Genomic DNA, 17,845 nt, shown 5'->3' with positions numbered 1-17,845 from the left:
AGCGGAGCCGGCAGCCAATGGAGCCCGCCTTGGCCATGGGGGAGGCAGTGCGGGGGGAAGTCCGTGTGGGAGGGAGCTCGGCGCGCTCCGGGCACCCCCCCGGGAGAAGGGTAAAATTCCTTACGGAAGAATAAGGGCCGAGTACAGGGCTGTCCTGGCCCGGATCCTGCAGGGATCAGCTCCTGCAGCGCCCTGTTCCTGTGCCACGGGCTGTCCGTGCGCATCCTCCTTGTGCCATGTCCCCGGGTGTTCTGACGCCCGCTCGGTGCCCCCAGAGTGACACCGACATGGGACAAACAGTTTCACTTTGGGGTGAGTTTGCGAGTCTTTTCGGAAACGATCAGTACAAATCGCTTCCTTTTAAATGCTGAGGGAAAGCGTGTTTTAGTGTGTTTTCCAAATTCCTGAAGAACGCTGTTTTCAGCGGATATCACAGGGATCACGCTGTCCCTGTGCCTTTAGGGAGGTGCAGACCGAATTTCAGAAGGAAAAACACAAATGTAGGAATAAACGGTAGGCGGCCTTTTAATTTCACTGTAGAAACTGAATTTTCATTTTCGAAGAGGAAAAATACGCTGTGCGGATGGGGTGTTGAAAGTGCAATGAAAAATAAATTAATTTATCAACAGGATCCTCCAAGTGCTCCATAATAGCCTGTCAGGACTGCTTGGGAGGCTTTGCTGTTTGCTTGTGCTTGGAGAATTCCTTCAGGTACAAACATAAATCTGAAATATGTACAATGGTGTGTGTTTCTCTGGATGCCTCTCCCACAGCAGACACCCAGGATTTTTCTGCTTCATTTAACTGAAGGCAGACAAGATAATTCGTTTTCCCATTAATCTTCCCCCAGGTTTCTGGCAGTGCTGTCCTCTGCAGGATGTGGTGTTGCAGTTGAACCACACAGGAGAGCAGGGCTGAGAAATGCAATTTGCTCTTTCTCTACTTTCTTCTGTGCACTGATGTTCTCCTGTGAAGGCTGGTGCATGCTTTTCCCAGGGCATGCTGTGAGAGACGCCTTGATGTTTTAGGAGAGGATTTTGGGCAGAAGGTTTTGTGTTTTGCTTTGTTTGCCTTGCCCAGACTGTGCCAGTCCCCGGGAGGTGACACTTGTGTCAGTCCTGAAGGTGTGGCTGGGGCTGTCAGATGATGGCAGGGCCTTTGAAAATAGAGTAAATGTTGGAACAAAATGTTTACATTGCTAAATGGTGTGCATTGGTTCAACTTTCAGATGCTTGTTAAGGCAGGAATAAAACAGGGGGGTAGGGATTTAATCTGATTTTAAGACACTGGCCTCTTTCTTGCATTGCGTTCAGATCAAGCCAGAAGCATCCTCTGAGGTCCCACCAACCTCTCTGTGTCTTCTCAAGAGGTTTTTTTTGCAAGATCTGTGATAATTCTTGTATTTGTCTATTAAAAACAGGGCTGTGGCTGGTGAGGGGGGGACAAGGTGGGTTCTGAGGGATGGCAGGGGAAAATGCTGAGTGTCCCAGGCAGGATCTGTGTCCCAGGCAGGATCTGTGTCCCCACAGTGCAGGTGACTGCAACCCACCCTCTGTGCATCTCTGAGTAGGAAGGTTTTGGGTTTTTCCTGCAGTAGACAGAAACCTTTCAACCAATTAGGTTTTTGCATTTCAAAGTTAATTTTATTTAAAATGCAGACACCTCTGATGAAATAGTGGACCTGTGGGGTGTGTTTGTCAACATCTGGTTTCTGCTGATGCAAGACTGAAGGCAACCAGTGAATAGTGGTGCTGTAGAAAATCCTCTTTCCTTCTTCTAAAAACCCCAAATGTTGTGGGATAAACATCCCATGTCTTCACTGGCAGATGGCACCAGAGGTCTGGTGAAAGCCATGTTACAAGCCCCTTCAGTATTCTGCATGGAAAGGGTATTCCTTGAGATTTTTGGACCTGAAAAAATGAAAGTGGCAAAGTTATTTTCACACATGATCTAAATGTGATGTAGAGATATGTTGTGTCCATGGAAGAGCCACCAAGGGAAGATCTGCATCACAGAATTACAGCAAGAATAGGTGGAGATACATGTTTTCCTTTCTCTAATACACACAGAGATGAGTTGAACATCCCATTTTTTTTGTAATTCAAGAGAGTTTCCTGAAAACTAAGAATTAAAAATTAGAATGTAGTTTGGTTTAAATTTTATTTTCTTTTGAAAATGAAAATATTAAGCCCTCTCCTGAAAATGTAATTTTTTTGGGATAAACCAGTTGGAGTTTGAGTTGGCATGATATTTAAAAAAAAAAATGAATCTCATGTTACCTAGCAGGTGTGAAACAAAATTCCTTGTAAAGAATATTCAGAATTTAAGATTTAGAAGAAAACAAGCAGCATCACTTACATGTTCATTGCAAAGATCCTCCAGTTTCTGTTGAAGGACAGAATAGTTGCCATCTCCTCTTCAGTCAGTTCAAAGTCAAACACCTAATTAGAGATACAAGTGGAAATCACTGCTTTGAACAAACCTAAGAGAAACACAAGAGCAGCTCCACACCGGAGAATCCATTTTCCACATGGACCACTGAATTATGAAGAACAACTTGTTTTATTGACATAAGGGATTATTTTATGAACATTGCTGATTCTAGATGTTTCTGGCACATTCCTTTGTGGGGGTTCCAAGCGAGCTGTGATCATGATATTTTCTGAAAAATCCCTTTGCCAGGATTTCTTCTCCTGGGAAGCTGGGAAGCTTCAGCTTCTCCCTCTTTTGCTGCTCTGGAATGTGATTTGGAGTGGGTTTATCCAGCATGTGAATTGTTTTTAATTAATGACCTGTCCCAGTCCAGCTGTGTCAGACTCTGAGGAGTCAGTCACGGGTTCTTATTATTCATTCTTGTTAAAGCTTCTGATGTATCCTCTCTCTTTCTTTAGTATAGTTTTAGTATAGCAGATAATACAATACAATATAATAATAAATCAGCCTTCTGAGACATGGAGTCAGATTCATCACTTCCCTCGTCCTGGGGACCCTCACAAACACCACACTCATCCATCCACAAGCCATGGAACAGGGAATGATCTCATGTAAGGATTGCTAATTAAACTCTCAAGAAGCAGGCCTGGTTTAACACTCAGTAAAGTGTAGTTAAGAAGGAAGAAGCCCAACCATCTTGCTGCAGGAGCCCATGGCAAGGGTGATAAAGGATCCAAACCATCCCTGAGGGCAGCCCCTGCTCACTCCTGGTCCCTCACCTGGAAGTTCTCCACAATGCGCTGTGGGGTGACAGATTTGGGAATCACAATCACATTTCTCTGGACCTGGAAGCGAAGGAGAGCCTGCAAAAAGAGACAACTGAATCATTCCTCCTGTTCCAACAGCTGTTTTCCCTGAGCTATCCCCACTTCTGCAGAGCTGCCTTTCAAATCATCCCTGTGCCTGCAGTCCAGGTGCAGTGCCTGGAGAGCAAAGAGGGAAGGGGTGGAGCCTCGCAGGAAATCTCCCTTCCCATCCAGGTGTGGGCCACTCCATTCCTTTTGTTTGCACCTGGGATTTTAGCAGTCTGTGCAAGGTTTACATTCTCTGCAAGAGGACTTGAGAGGGATGTGGTATTCACATGCCCTCTGAACAGAGAGAAGCTGTGAGAGAAAAGAAGGATCAAAACAATTCCTACCTCATTTACTACTCCTGTGTTTGTACTCATGTAGAATGTGTTCTAGAGATTGTTTACCCAAAGTGATTACTTGATTAGATTCTAGTAGAATTGTTTATGTTAATTAGCCTGTCTAGTCCAAGCTGTCAGGAGACAGTCATGGGTTTTCTATAGTGTTCTTAAATATTCTTTGTAGTATTAATATAATATATATTATATATAATATATAGTGTGGTAATATAATATAATATAATATAATTTTAATGAAAGGAGTGTTCAGCATTCCAAAGCCTTAAAATCAGATACCAATAATTTCCTGCCTCGGGGGTCACCTGTGATTACTACAGAGGGGAAGTAACATCTGAAGGTGGTCAAGAATCTTTTTGATGGTCAAAAAGTTAATGGTGTGTCCTGGAGGTAATATAATAAAAAAATCTGCATTGTTAGGGAAAAATCAGAGGAGTGCCACAATTCATGGAGAAGGCATAGAGGTTCTACCCTTTCTGGAGCTCTGGTTTCCTACCTAGGGAAGGAGTACTCACCTGTGCTGGGGTTTTGTTGTGCTTGGCTGCAATCTCTTTGATCTTGGGGTCATCCAGAAGGGAAGGATCCCCAGGCATAGCCCTACACAGAGAAAACAAATCAGTAGCAAGAAACCTCCAAAGAAGGATTCAGCACAGCAACAGAGATCTGTGTTTAAATAGGAAATGAGTGGTGTATGTGTAGTCTCAGTGCTTCAGTCATAACCCCCACCATCTCCCTGGCAGATTGCAAAGCAAATTTACCATGGTCTGTCAGGAGAGCCAAGGGGACAGTATGCAGTCACAGCCAGCCCTTTGGACTGACAGTACTTGATCAGCTTCTCCTGGGTGAGGTATGGATGAGATTCAATCTGCCAACACAAAAACAGCAGCAGAATATGATTGTGCTCAATATTATTTTTCTGCAATATTATTGTGCTCCATAAATTATCTCCTAGTCCAATTAGAGGCTGCTTTTTTCCCTAATTTGACAGTGGCTTGCATGATAATACCCATCCTTAGTATTAAAACACCTATTTTGATACAAACTGCTTATACAGTTTTTGCTGGGGGGTTTCACAAAGCTCATCTCTGGGTTCTTCTTTATTCCAGAAAGGCTGTTTCCAGGGAATTTCTCCAACATCCTTAACCAGTGGTTGAGCAAGGTGATACAAAAAAAAAAAAAAAGAATATCCAAGTGGTGTACTCTGAAATATCCATAGAGAGGGATTTAAAGTACATGCTGTCTCTTCTCTGTTCACCCTTTTCCCATCTCTTCATTCCACTGTAAATGGATCTTTATAATCCCACAAATCCAGTCACCTGCAGTCACTTTGCAGCTCACCTGGACGTTTGCAGGCTTGTGCTTCAGTCCTGGTTTGTTCAAGATTCTTTCAATCTGCTCATGGTTGAAGTTGGAGACACCAATGGCTTTTACCAGTCCACAGTCCACCAGCTCCTCCATGGCCTAAAACAGCAAAATCATCATCCAGTGTGCAAGGCAGCTCATGATGATGATCTTCCTAATGTGACTTGTTTCCCACCACGAGCAGCACAAAAGAACTATTTAAAGTTGCAAAGTTCTCTGAGGGAAAAGCAGGTGCTGGCACATAAATGCCATCTCACCCAAGCCCAAATTCTCATTTCCTGAGCATGTAGAAATTCACACTGAGTTGCATGAGGAGAAGAATGATGATACTCAGTAATCCACTGTTGTGCAAGCTTTGGAGGGCTGTCCCACATTACAGGCCAGATCTCAACCTAAAATATCTTTATTTCTGTGAAGTTTGTTTGAGCAACTCAAGAAAGGCACAAGAACTGTGGTGAAAACAATTGTACAGTTTTTATTGTTCCACAGTGAACTTTTTTAGCTTCAGTCTGGTGTGCAGCTCCACTGGAAGTGCTTGTGCAGCTCCAGTCAAGTAAGACACTCAGAGAATAGGAATAACCAGGGAAGGATTAAGCATAGCCATTATGAAAAGCTATTTTGTATTGCCTTGTGGTCCTTCCAGCTAATTTTGTATGAACATGACAACAGTTTTATGGCTGCTGAAGGTAATGGAAGCATGGCAAAGACTGATGAGGACAGGGGACATTCCTCTTCTGCTCTGGCTGCACTTACCTCCCATGTCTGTAGAAGATCACTGTTGCTGGGTATGGTCATGCCTTTGTCATGTCTGGGAAACAATTCCTCTCCAGCCTGTTAGAGAAAGAGAGAAAAGGCTTGAAATAATCTCTGCTGAGATATTAGCTGTGTGAAATCACAACAGGGATGTAAGGAGCTAAAGCTAATACTGCATTTTAAAAAAATCAAGTAATTCTCACTATAACTTAACTAGTTCTTCAGTCACTTCTGAAGTGCATTTTTGTCATCTACTGTCCCAATAAAGACAGGTGTTTCTGCTGGACCCTCTGAAGTGATGATCCACAAAGTGCATGCAGGGAAGTGGTTAACTTACAGAACAACATTCTGGAGTCTTACATGAGTTCACTTCAAGTATTGTTCAAGTAACAGTTTCTTTAGGTGTTTTTAAAGAGCCCTGTGGAGGATTGACTTTGGCCCTGTGAACACAGACATTTATACTGGAGTGCATCTGCTGGCACATGTCCCATGAGGAGGCTCACTGTTGAAATTGCTGTGTTAGAAAGTTTAGAACAGCCTGTAACTAGACAGTATGGCCAAAGTATTTTGAATTATTGGAATTATCTAAATGCCACAATATTGTGCAGTTTCACTTGACAACTTGGTCCACATTAGGCTAACTAAAACAATATTGGAGGAATGGAGTTGAGCTGAAAAGCATAAAGGAGAATAGAGATTTTGATAGGTATCTTCTTGAAATCCAAAGTCTGTGAAAGAACACTAAGGTTCCTACAGGCAAGGTCAACTCAATCTGTTCTGTATAAAGGATTTGGTGATTAAAGAGAGAAATGGGAAATGGAAGTATTTACTGGCACCGTGTGATTCTGCAACCTGCAGAGGAAAGAATTCCTGTCAGGCAGCAAAAGCCCTCTGTCCCAGGGGCTTTTCTTTCAGCAGAGCATGCCTTGGGGTTTGTAAAGGAAAGGGAAAGAGGCACAGCTTTTGCTTGCAGCCAGAGGCCTGACCTTGTTGCTGGGGCTGCCTCTCTGTTATCAGGAGGGCAGAGGACGCTGTGCAGGCAGAGCTCTGGGGCAGAGATCAGGGGCACAGCAGGGCAGGGTGGGCAGCACTGGGGCAGAGATCAGGGGCACAGCAGGGCAGGGTGGGCAGCACTGGGGCAGTGCTGGCACAGCAGGGCAGGGTGGGCAGCACTGGGGCAGAGATCAGGGGCACAGCAGGGCAGGGTGGGCAGAACTGGGGCAGAGATCAGGGGCACAGCAGGGCAGGGTGGGCAGCACTGGGGCAGTGCTGGCACAGCAGGGCAGGGTGGGCAGCACTGGGGCAGAGATCAGGGGCACAGCAGGGCAGGGTGGGCAGCACTGGGGCAGTGCTGGCACAGCAGGGCAGGGTGGGCAGCACTGGGGCAGAGATCAGGGGCACAGCAGGGCAGGGTGGGCAGCACTGGGGCAGTGCTGGCACAGCAGGCATGGGCTCTTTCTGGAGCAGCAGTGGACCTGCTGCTACTGTACCTTGTAGCCAAAAGGCCAGTGCATGAGGTAGAGATCCAGGTAATCCAACTTCAGCTTGGCAAGACTCTTCTGGCAGGCTCCCTTCACCAGGGGCTTCTCGTGAAAGGTGCACCACAGCTGGAGACAAAAGCAGACTGTGAGCTCCTGGTTAATGCTCTTGGGTGCTCTCCTGCACAGCACAGGAATGCTCCCTGTTCTTTGGAAGATGTTGTGGAATGAGACCAGCCCAGTGCTCTTCAGATGTGGCAAGCTCTGGGCTGGGCCTGGCCTGTGGCTCTGTGGGCAGTGTCAATGCTGGTCTCTGGTTCCATGAGTTCACCCATCATTTGTGCTACCCCTTTTCCCCAGGGTCTGCCTTGGCAGTAGGGGGCTTTCAGAGGCAGTGCTGTATCTGAGTGTTGTTCCTGAGCATGCACAGAACTCTGCACTGCATGTAGCAGGCAGTCTTATACCAAGAAGGTATAAAACAAACCACAAAGAGTGGTTGCCACCAACCTTTACTGAGGTAAGAAGTAACTCCAGATTCCAGCTAAGAAGCCTGATTTTTGTAATAAGAAAGGAAACCCACCAACCCCACCTTCCCTGGGACACATGCTGAGCTGATTTCCGTGTCCCAAGTAGTGCCCAGAAACGACTCCCATGGCAGGGACACTCCTTTGGCAATACTCTGAGCCCAACTGCTGGAACAAGCATCAGGCAGTGACAGCCTGTGTGCTCTGCTGTGCTTTAGCATCAGCAGGGTGTCATTAGCAAGCTGCTAATGACACTCAGCGCTCTCTGGCCTCTGCATCACTACCTTGCTTGGGGCTACCTGGTCCCCTCTGCCTTTTCCCGCTTCCCTTCTTCTGTGGGAATCAATCCATCCCCCAGGACTGCTGGGTCACAGCAGGGTGCAGACACAGTGTATCCTTCCTAATTCTCCCTGCGGGATGGGGTGAAGCTGTAAGCTTGTGTCAGGAGTGACCTGAATGCTGTTCTGATTTGCTCTATCCTACAGCATAAAGTTTGTCTCCAGTATTACTTACCTTCCTGCTAGGAAAACACTCCACACAAAGCATTCCCTCTGCTGTGCTCCAGCCTGCAGGATCATTGGATCCTTACCTTGCTGACAATGAAGAGATCTTCTCTTTTCACAACACCTTCCTTGATTTTCTGCTGGATCCCTTCCCCAATCTCACTCTCATTCTGGTACACATAAGCACAGTCAAAGTGGCGGTACCCAGCATCGATGGCAGCCGTCACTGCAGCTTTTGCCTGCCCAGCTGCAGACTGGAAAAAATGCATAAATATTAAGAATCTCAAAAGAGTGCTTCTTAAAGACCTGTATTCTAGCAAAATAAAACCAGGGAAACCATGTTAGGGAAAGCAATCCCCCCTCAATCCAGGTTGGTGGGTTTTGTTTTTGTTTTTGTTTTTTACATGAATGCTATTTCTTGCAGTGATAAACATGGACTCCAGGGTTGGAAATCAACCTCCAGCCATTTATCTGTTGCTCCACTCCAACTCAGTCTCAGCCCAACAGCCAGCCAGAGCAAAGCCCCAGGCACCAGGACAGCTCTCCAGAGCTGGACCAGGGGGCAGTTTTGTGCCTGGGAGCTCTGCAGTACAGGTGCTTTACTCTCTCTTACCTTCCAGGTGCCCAGCCCCACCAGAGGCATCTTGGCAGAGGTGTTTAGCTGCACGTAGGTTGCCATGGTCCTGCACTCCCTCCTGACTGCCTCACCACAGCTGCCTCTTGCCTGTCTGGTTTAACAGTGGTCACTGGCCAGGGCAGGGGACGATGTTGGGGTGCCACTGGTGCTCTGGGTCCTCCCATATCCAGCAAACAAGGCTGTGGCTTTTCCCCTGTACACCCAGCTCACAATGGTTAATGTGAAAGCTGAAATCAATTAAAAATTGATGAGGTGATTTACTTGGGGCATGGCAGAGGCATGCCCTGCGGACTTTTCCCTTATCAAAAGATAAGGGTTGAGGGCAGATGTGTCTTGATCAGGCTGGTGTTTCTGCTGGGATCAGTTCCTGCAGTGCCCTGCTCCTGTGTCTCTCTTGTGCCATGTGCTGAGGTGTTCTGACACCCTGTTGCAGTTCCCCCCATAGATTTCCTGAGAGAGAAGGTTTCATGCAGTGGAAGTGCCCAGGTTTCCTTCCTGCCCAGTCCCAGGGCAGGGTGTGATGCAGAGGCCCCTCCCTCCCAGAGCTGCTCCCTCACTGCTGGGTGTGTGAGTGTGGGCTGAGCCCTTGGCTGGAGCCTGTCCCCACCACAGTGCTGGTGGCCTGGGCTGGTCTCCCTTTGACAGAGCCTTGTCACCTTGTGTGCTGATGCTGGAGAATCCTCAGTGTGAGGTTGCAGAGGAGGGAGTTCCTTTTCACCCTCTCCAAAGGTGTTGGTAACCACTCCTCAGGCTGAAAGGTGAGGCACAGTGTAGAAGAGGGAAGTTCACACAGGGCATGCATGCCAAATGTGAGAAGTAGAATTAAGTCCCTGTTTTCCCCAGTCTTAACAGGTTTATCCCTCTGGAAAAATTCCAGAACTGCCTTTTTTTTTTCTTTTCTTCACTTCTCCTTGTTTTATTATTGTGGGCAGCAGGCATTTCACTATGGGTTGGTTTTTTTAGCAGCCAGTGCAGTCATAAAGGAGTTTAATAATGCAATGACATGTGAGTGTAGAAGAGAAAAGGTGTCCTGTAGCTTCATGGTCATTTGGAATGCCATATATTATGACTGCCACAAGCTAACACACCCTTTAGCACAAAACCAGAGCAGGATCCAGGGTGGATAGATGTGTTTTAAGGTTTGCACACACGGGGGCAGAGTTAAACTTGTGTGTGGCCACTGCTTTTGCATTTTTTCGGTTTTAACTCAGCAGATTGAATTGGGTATTGTATTCCTTAGATTTTGTAATCATGAGAAGTTGGAAGGTCTCTCTTCCTCTGCTTCTTTTCCTAAAAAAGAATAAGAAGAAAAAAATAAAGGTGGCTTACATTTGTAATAAATAGACTTGAAAATTTTCTGGTAGGGACTCAAAAGTTAAAAATGTGGGTTTAAAGAGAAAATTAGCCAGTTATCACCAATTTTCTGAATTGTCTGATCCTTAAATTAAAGACACAAAAAAGAATTTCCTTTTCTCTGCTGTCTTTTGCACTGAAATGTATGAGCCAGTCTCCCGCTTCAACTCACCACTCTGTCTCAAAGATGTTCCCAAACTTGCACTTTTAAGTGTTGTTATGCACATGGAGGGGAAATCAAGTCTGTTTTCTCCCTCCTGTTAACAAGGCACTTACCTTCAACATTTATGTCCAAGGAGAAGCAGGAGGATTATCTAAAATTTAGTATGGTTGGATTTACTACAGCTGGGAGCACTCTGCTGTGCTCAACAGCTCCAGCTTGTTTTTGACTGCAGCTGCCTGTGGGGACTGTGGGCCATGTGCAGCTGGTGGGAGGCAGAGTGTGCTGTACAGACCTGGGTTGTTAACTGCACATTTGCAGCCAGGGGCTGCTTCCATTGGGAAGTTTGCCATGGATTCAACAGCATGGAAACGAGCCATTTGTTAAAATGTCTGCCAACAGTGCCAGCTCTTTGTTCTGCCAGTGCAGTACCAAACTCTGTCTAACCTAGTCTGCATGTTGGCCCTGGTGTGCTCAGAATGGCTGCATGCTGGGATTTCAGCACTGGTTCCCAGTGCCTCATCCCCAGAGATCTCCTGTGTTCCCCTCTGCAGCTCACAGTGCAGCAGTGGTGGTGGCTCAGCAAAATGGGCAGAGAAAATTCCTCAGCTCTGCATCCCGGTGTTGGCCTGGCCATGCTGGCCTCTGGGGGACAAACCAAGAACAGAAAGCAGAAGAATTGACCTTTTCCTTCTTCCCAAGGACATTCCCCACTCTGTAGTGTAAACCAGTGAGCTCAAGAGGTGCTGGGATATTATGTAAAGCTGATAATGTAGCTGCTCAAAATGGCCTTTTTTATACTTTTTCTCACTCACTGTGTGTCACCCTCTGGAGCAAGATGGGCTTTCCAGAAGGAGTAGTCACAATCTGACCTTTCCACAGCACTGGGTACACCAGAAGTTGTTTCAGTTGTTTCAGAAGACTGAAACAATATATTTTGGGTTCTGAGAAAAACCCAGCCTATTGTGTTCTGAAGCTGGAGTAACTTTTACTGCTACAAATAGAGGAAAGGGGAAAATCTGGGGAACATCAAGTTGAAACTACCCTGAAGAGGAACCTTTTAACTTAGCAAAACTGCAGGAAGCTACAGTTCTTGAGAACTACATCAAATGAGGTGGTGGTTTGGTGATAAAGAGAAGTGCAACTTGCCAACAAGTGGGTACCTGAGGGTAAACAGGACAGGAAGATATAGTTAATAAAACTGTCAGGCAGTGGGGAGCAGACCCCTGGAGGCAGTGGAGGAGGTGTTGACAGCAGACAAGGGCAAAACAAGGCATGTTCATGATATTCCCAAAGAATAATATAGTTACATTTTCTTCTCAGTCTTGTCTACATGAAAATCTTGCACTGTTTCATTATGCTGATGCAAATGCCTTTTTTGGACACATATCAGTTGAAGTATGTTGTGTATTGATTTAGCTTAAATCCCTTCCTCACCACTTCAGTTAAAACAGTAGAAACTACTCCAGCAAAATAACATTCATCTTCCTAAAGACTTCACATTAATTTAACAGCATCAGCTTTTGAAATGGTTTAATTAAACTGCAACTTCCTTGCACAGGCCAGGACTGGTTGCTGTGGAAGCAGAAACATGTCAGTGTCTTTTGTGTCTTTTCTTTAACTTGTAAAAAGAAACCTTCTGATCACAGACTGGTGAGGTGGATTAATGTGGGACTGGCAAATACTTTGCTTGATTTTCTCTAGGTCAAGCCCTGTAAAAAGATCAGGTACCAAAACCTCAGCACAGACCAAACCTTCTTAGTTGTTTCTGTGGGAGAATGGGCTTTGTAATGAGGGGATAGGCAGCCTCAATTAAATAGGAAGAACACCATGGCCAGCATCCAAACCCATCTCATCTATAAATGGAAAATTTGCCCATCCCAGACCTACATTCCTGTCCAGTTCTGTTGGTAGGCAAGGTTATCACAGGAATGGGATTTTCCTTTCCCCTATATGCAGACTGTAGGTTTTCCAAAGCTCATCACTTTAAAAAACAGTTGACTACTTCTCTTGCCAAGTAGAGGCTCTTGTTCTCATGGAAAAATACTTTCATGCTTCCTTTCAAGTTTCAGCAGTAAGCCATGTCTGGTTTTGACAAGGAAAGGGATGCTTTGAATGTCATAAGAGTGAAGGAAGAGACATGTTTTCCCTTTGAAAAAACACAAAAGTTTTGAAAAGTGTTGGAAATATTTTCCTCATGTTTGAAAAACAAAACAAAATGAAGCACGCAGTAAAACCAGTGAGTTCATCTTGATTAGGAACAACATGAAAAATACCAGTGTGGAATCTGTACAGTTAGAGCTGAATAGAAATTGCTTTATAACCTGAACTCGTACACAACAGGGGAGCCAGATTGTTTTAGCTGACTGAGTTACTCAGGTTTTGTAAATACGAGAGCAGAACCTCATGTGGTGTTTTCCCGTCACATGGCAGGACCCGTGGGCAATCTGAACATTTAGTGGGGATGTGGAAGGTCCAGTGATTGCCACAGAAGTTGGCCTCATTGTCCTTCACTAATCCATGGCTGTGCAGTTACTGCACTCTGTGCTCCAGGTCTGCTCTAGGGTTGGTCAGATGGGCTCCTGCACTCTCAGCATCTGTCATTTCCAGAAGGAATTCGGGATGTGCAGGGAAGTATTGTATTTGGGTTGCCCCAGACATAGGAAGGAATGATGAATCTGAGTGCATGTTCTCAGAAGGCTAATTTATTATTTTATGATACTATATTATATTAAAGAATGCTATATAAACTATACTAAAGAATACAGAAAGGATACTTAGAGAAGGTTAAAAAGATAATAATGAAAACTTGTGATTTTTTTCCAGAGTCCTGACACAGCTTGGCACTGATCGGTCATTAAGTGAAAACAACTCACACCAGAAATCCAATAATACAATCACCTGTGGTAAACAATCTCCAAACACATTCCACATAGGAGCACAACACAGGAGAAGCAAATGAGACAAGAATTTGTTTTCCTTTTTCTCTGAGGCTTCTCAGCTTCCCAGGAGAAAAATCCCAGGCGAAGGGATTTTTCAGAAGATGTGAATGTGACAGGGAGGAGACCATGAGCTGAACACTGTTCTAGCACGAGGCTTCCAGCAATGGTCTTGGCTGGGGACTCTGCTTGTCCTACAAGCAGGACCTGTGTGGAGCCCCAGGGGCTGGGAAGTCATGGTGGCCAGGTGTGGGGTGCTGCAGAAGCCAGGAAAATTGGTTTGGCCTGTGTGTGCTCCCACCTGTCCCCCCAAACTACATGTAACCATAAGAGCAGATAAAGTGGCTTCTTCATCTCTACAGTTTCTGTATCTTGAGAAGGGCAAGAAGCCTTGGTCCAACAGTGTGGGCCTCATTTTGTGGTGAGTTTTAGAGACATTATACCTTTCCCCAAAAAGAACACAGGTTGTTGCCAGATGTTGGGCAGGACCGTAGTGCCCATTTTTTCCCTCACACATCCCTTGTAGTGATCTTTGCTCACTCCTCTATTTGACACATTACAGATGCAGACTTGGACAGAGAAGAATAAGGACAGCAATACTGAATGTTTAAACAAGTACCTGACCTATCCAAAATGTTGAATGTTGGATAGTGCTGAAGTAGAAAGGTCTCTTTCTTTGTAAGGTAAAAAAGAGATACTGAATTACAGGCAAAACATTTTTTTCCTGGCCCTTCCATGGATAGCTAGATCAGGTGACAATGTAGAGGAATAGACTAATTCTGAATAGAAAAAGAGTGGAAGTCAGGCACAAAATTATTTAAGTGAATGGTTTTCCATGTAAGTAAAACAGATGAAAATTAGAATTGAAAAGCTCTGGGAAGTTGGATATTCTGACTCCCCATCATGCATGATTTATTAGTCCTGTCTGACTTTCCACTCATGCTCCTTTTTTGTTAAAGAAATGAGGCGGGGTGGAGGGGGAGGAAGCATGAATTAATTTGTGATACACAGCTATTTATTTAGCAACCTGACTCCTAAAGTTTCCTGGGAAACAATCCTGTAAAAGAGAGGCCTGATTTTGTTGCTTTTTACGGTCAGGAGCAGCCCCAGTGAATTCTGAGGAGTTACAGTAAAAGTAGAAGAACAGTGTGACTCAGTCCTTCTCTTGATATTCTCTAACCATGACACATAGGACAGACTTTTTATGTAGGAAGCTCATTTTTGTGCTCCATTCAAAACCAAACTGAACTTCAGCCAGTCTTGTTTTGTAAACTGCTGTGATGCAAGGGAGCCACATACCATGGACAGAAACATAAGAAGCACCAGAAAGGTCTTTGTGATTTGTAGAGTGTTTGTGAGAAAACAAACATCATAAATACAGACAGAGATAACTCTACACACACATCAGCAAGGTGGGGTTCATTGTAACATGGAAGTAAAAGATGTTAGAGCAGCTTTTTTTTTGAGGTGAACCATTCATTTTTCATAGCATGACATTAATACACACGACCTTGAGCATGTGTGGTGTGTGTTTGTTGTTCTCACCATTCTCTGCAATGACACTGAAGTTCCCATTTTACCCTTTTTGGTTGTATTTGCCCAGATTGTTATGTGCTGTCATCATGCTCTAGTATCAGCACTATCCAGTCTGTTTTCAAAATAACTTATCATGACTAGACACCACCCTGCTCTTTCTTTTTTTCAAAGCCCTTTAAAATTATCTCTTCCCAGACAGTTCCTTACTGACGTCTGGTGTCTGGAGCACTTTGTTTATCATGGGGGGAAAAAAAAGCAGATTAATCACAGGATTTTCTTTGCTTTTGATGCTGCTACAAAAAGTTAATTTGTACAATACTGTGACCAAAAACCAGTGAAATGCTCCAACCCAAAACCTGAAATGTAAACCCCTCCCAACCCACAAAGTTTAAAAGTAAACCTTGTAAATCTTCAAATTGTGTCTCTGGCTCTAGAAATGGGAAAACTTTTGTTTGTGAGGAAGAATTTTGTTTTCCCAGCCATTGACACCTTGTAAAACTTTTTTTAGAGGCATTTTTGAAGACTAGAACTGTATCCATGAGGATTTTTTCAGAACATTGTGTTCCACACACTTTTTTGTATGTTCTAGGCACCTGCTGTGCTTAGGTGTTTATTTGAAGATGTCAATATAATGGTTTTAAGGGCATAGAGAATATAAGCTTTTTTCCCATGCTTATGTTCTCAGCTTGGGATATACAGAAAAAAAATTTTTTTTAGTTAATATTTCAGAAGAACAGACAGAAGTCACCTTTTTTTACTTCAGAATAACATTACCACTACCTAGCCATTGGGATTACATAAAAATTCAGTTCCCACTTCAGGTTTAGAAAATGATGCCTCCCAAAGCACCTTCCCTCCATCTGTTTTGCATATAATGAGGGCTTTTATGTATTTTCTTCCTCCTTCTCAGTCATTTATTTGGTATTAATGATTCAGAAAAACTTCTGCACTTACTTAAAGACTAAAGCTCTGATTCTGGTGACAAATGCAGGGTGAGTTTAAGTGCTTACATGCTCATCTTTTTTTTTTTTAACAGATTTTCCCTCCAATTTTCCTCTCTAATGGAGTTAGAGAGACAGAGAAGGAAAAAAAGGTAGAGTACTTAATTTTTTCTTCACATGGACTTACACTTCTGGTTTTGATATAAAGAAAATCTACTGAAGTTGTGCATTGCCTCCATACACAAACAGGATGAAAGCCCCACTGTGTTAAAACACTAAAGCAGCATTGTATTAATATTAAGCAGGTGTCAAACAGTGCCTAAACTAGTAAAAAAAAGGTGAAAAAGGGCCTTTGCTAAGGAGCTTAAGTTGCAATTGGGTGGCTGCCTGGTGTGCAAGGTGTGCCTCTGGGCTCTGTCAGGTGCACCCCCAAGTTTGAGGTAATCCTAGGCTTGGTTTGAGATGGGGTGGTGTGATATGTTGACAAACAGGGGGAGGTGTGTGATGAAAAATCCCCCACGCACAGGTGAGCTGGAGCCAAGGAAATGCTGAAACCACGTGTGTGGGTACTGCAAGAGGGGTGAGTGGCTCCAGGAGAGAGAAGGGAGCCTGGCACGTCCTTGCCTGCTCCTGCTCCCTAAGCTCTGAGGAAAAAGGTTCATTTTCCTTGTGTTACAGACTGAGGTCTGGTGTGTAGAGATGGATTTAGGCAGGGTCATTTTACAGTGTTGTAATTCTGAATGCTCAGGGGGCAGTAAGGATGTTTTTCTCCTTGTAGTGTGGCAGACTCCCAGTGTTGTAATTCTGAATGCTCAGGGGGCAGTAAGGATATTTTTGTCTTTGTAGTGTGTTAGACTCCCGGAACTTTCTCTCTACAAATTTGTCTGTGGGTGGAAATGGGCCATCATCAATTGTGGTGTTGTGAGAGATGAGAATTTGGCTCCATGTTTCAGAAGGCTGATTTATTATTTTATGATATATATTATATTAAAAGAAATGCTATACTAAAACTATACTAAAGCAAGAGAAAGGATACATCAGAAGGCTGTACAAAAATGATAATGAAAGCTCGTGACTGACTCAGAGTCTGACACAGCTGGCTGTGATTGGCCATTAATTAAAAACAATTCACATGGAAACAATCAAAGATGCACCTGTTGGTAAACCATCTCCAGACCACATTCCCAAGCAATCAGATAATTATTGTTTTCCTTCTTTTCTGAGGCCTCTCAGCTTTCCAGGAGAAAGTCCTGGGCAAAGAGGATTTTTCAGAAAATATCATGGTGACAATCAATAGAATAGGAATGTGAGACAATAGAATGGATAGCAAACAGTATCTAGGTCTTCTGTAGAGGAAAAAATGTCAAGTGTTGGAAATGAATGGGCCTGCACCCCAGAAAAAGGGGAGGGAGGATTCCCTGGGCACCCATCTGGATGGCAGAGAGAATGAACTGGAAAGAAATAGGGAGGGTCTAGAAAAGGAGACGAATTCATACAGTAGGAAAACACACAGGAGAACTTTTAGAGAGACGGTTTCAAGGTTATTAAAGAGTGCAAGGACTTGATTACAGAACTTTCTTTTGAATGTGAAATTATTAATGAAGACAGATCATGCATCAGATAGTTGTAAACAAAGAGCTCAGGGTTTTTTTGGAAATTAAAATGGGTATGTCTGCAATGCTCTGTGGCAAACACTGGATCTGGCTTTGAACAAAGTAACTATTCTGTGAGAGAGTACCAAGGGCATAATCAGTGAAGAAAGCTCCTGTTTGCCACAGTTTTAATCAATCATTAATCAGCCTTTCTTCTTTCAACTTCTGTTTTCTTCTGCTTCTGCCTTGCTCAGCTCCAGGCCTTTATTCAGAGTGGTGCAGTTGCACTGGTGCCCTGGCAGAAGTTTATGCATTGAGGAAAGGAGTTTCCTGGACTAATTCTGCCACAAACATTCCAGCTGAATGCAACAGCCTGGAAGGGCTCCAGAGCAGAGACCCTGAAAAACACAACCCAGCTGGCGTGAGAGAT

The 17,845-nt window shown here is 44.3% G+C and overlaps 1 protein-coding gene and 1 long non-coding RNA gene across 2 annotated transcripts; one reads left to right on the top strand and one right to left on the bottom strand.

Annotated features, from left to right (window-relative positions):
• Positions 1–80: 80 nt before the first annotated feature.
• On the top strand, positions 81–1,193 carry LOC132328242 (uncharacterized). The gene is made up of 2 exons (XR_009486719.1): positions 81–312; positions 851–1,193. It is a non-coding gene; the product is annotated as an uncharacterized LOC132328242 (long non-coding RNA).
• Positions 1,194–2,354: 1,161 nt separating this feature from the next.
• LOC132328007 (aldo-keto reductase family 1 member B1-like) lies at positions 2,355–9,043 on the bottom strand. Its single transcript, XM_059847796.1, has 9 exons — positions 8,871–9,043; positions 8,344–8,511; positions 7,243–7,359; positions 5,753–5,830; positions 4,976–5,098; positions 4,396–4,502; positions 4,153–4,234; positions 3,213–3,296; positions 2,355–2,441 (listed from the first exon to the last, which is right to left on the bottom strand). Exons 1-9 carry the CDS (start codon positions 8,934–8,936, stop codon positions 2,355–2,357), a joined length of 912 nt encoding a protein of 303 aa, XP_059703779.1. The 5' UTR covers positions 8,937–9,043.
• Positions 9,044–17,845: the final 8,802 nt, after the last annotated feature.

This window comes from Haemorhous mexicanus, chromosome 5 (assembly GCF_027477595.1).
Source record: "Haemorhous mexicanus isolate bHaeMex1 chromosome 5, bHaeMex1.pri, whole genome shotgun sequence".
Classification (NCBI taxonomy): Eukaryota; Metazoa; Chordata; class Aves; order Passeriformes; family Fringillidae; genus Haemorhous; species Haemorhous mexicanus.
This window is presented reverse-complemented; position numbering and strand designations above follow the sequence as displayed.

What these genes read in the sequence shown, in the direction of transcription:
- LOC132328007 (XM_059847796.1), bottom strand. Translation starts at nt 8,936, where the DNA reads ATGGCAACCTACGTGCAGCTAAACACCTCTGCCAAGATGCCTCTGGTG. An exon ending in ACAAGCCTGCAAACGTCCAG is followed by an intron (nt 4,503 to 4,975) that starts GTGAGCTGCAAA and finishes TTGTGTTGGCAG; the next exon opens with ATTGAATCTCATCCATACCT. An exon ending in GGCTCTCCTGACAGACCATG is followed by an intron (nt 4,235 to 4,395) that starts GTAAATTTGCTT and finishes TTCTCTGTGTAG; the next exon opens with GGCTATGCCTGGGGATCCTT.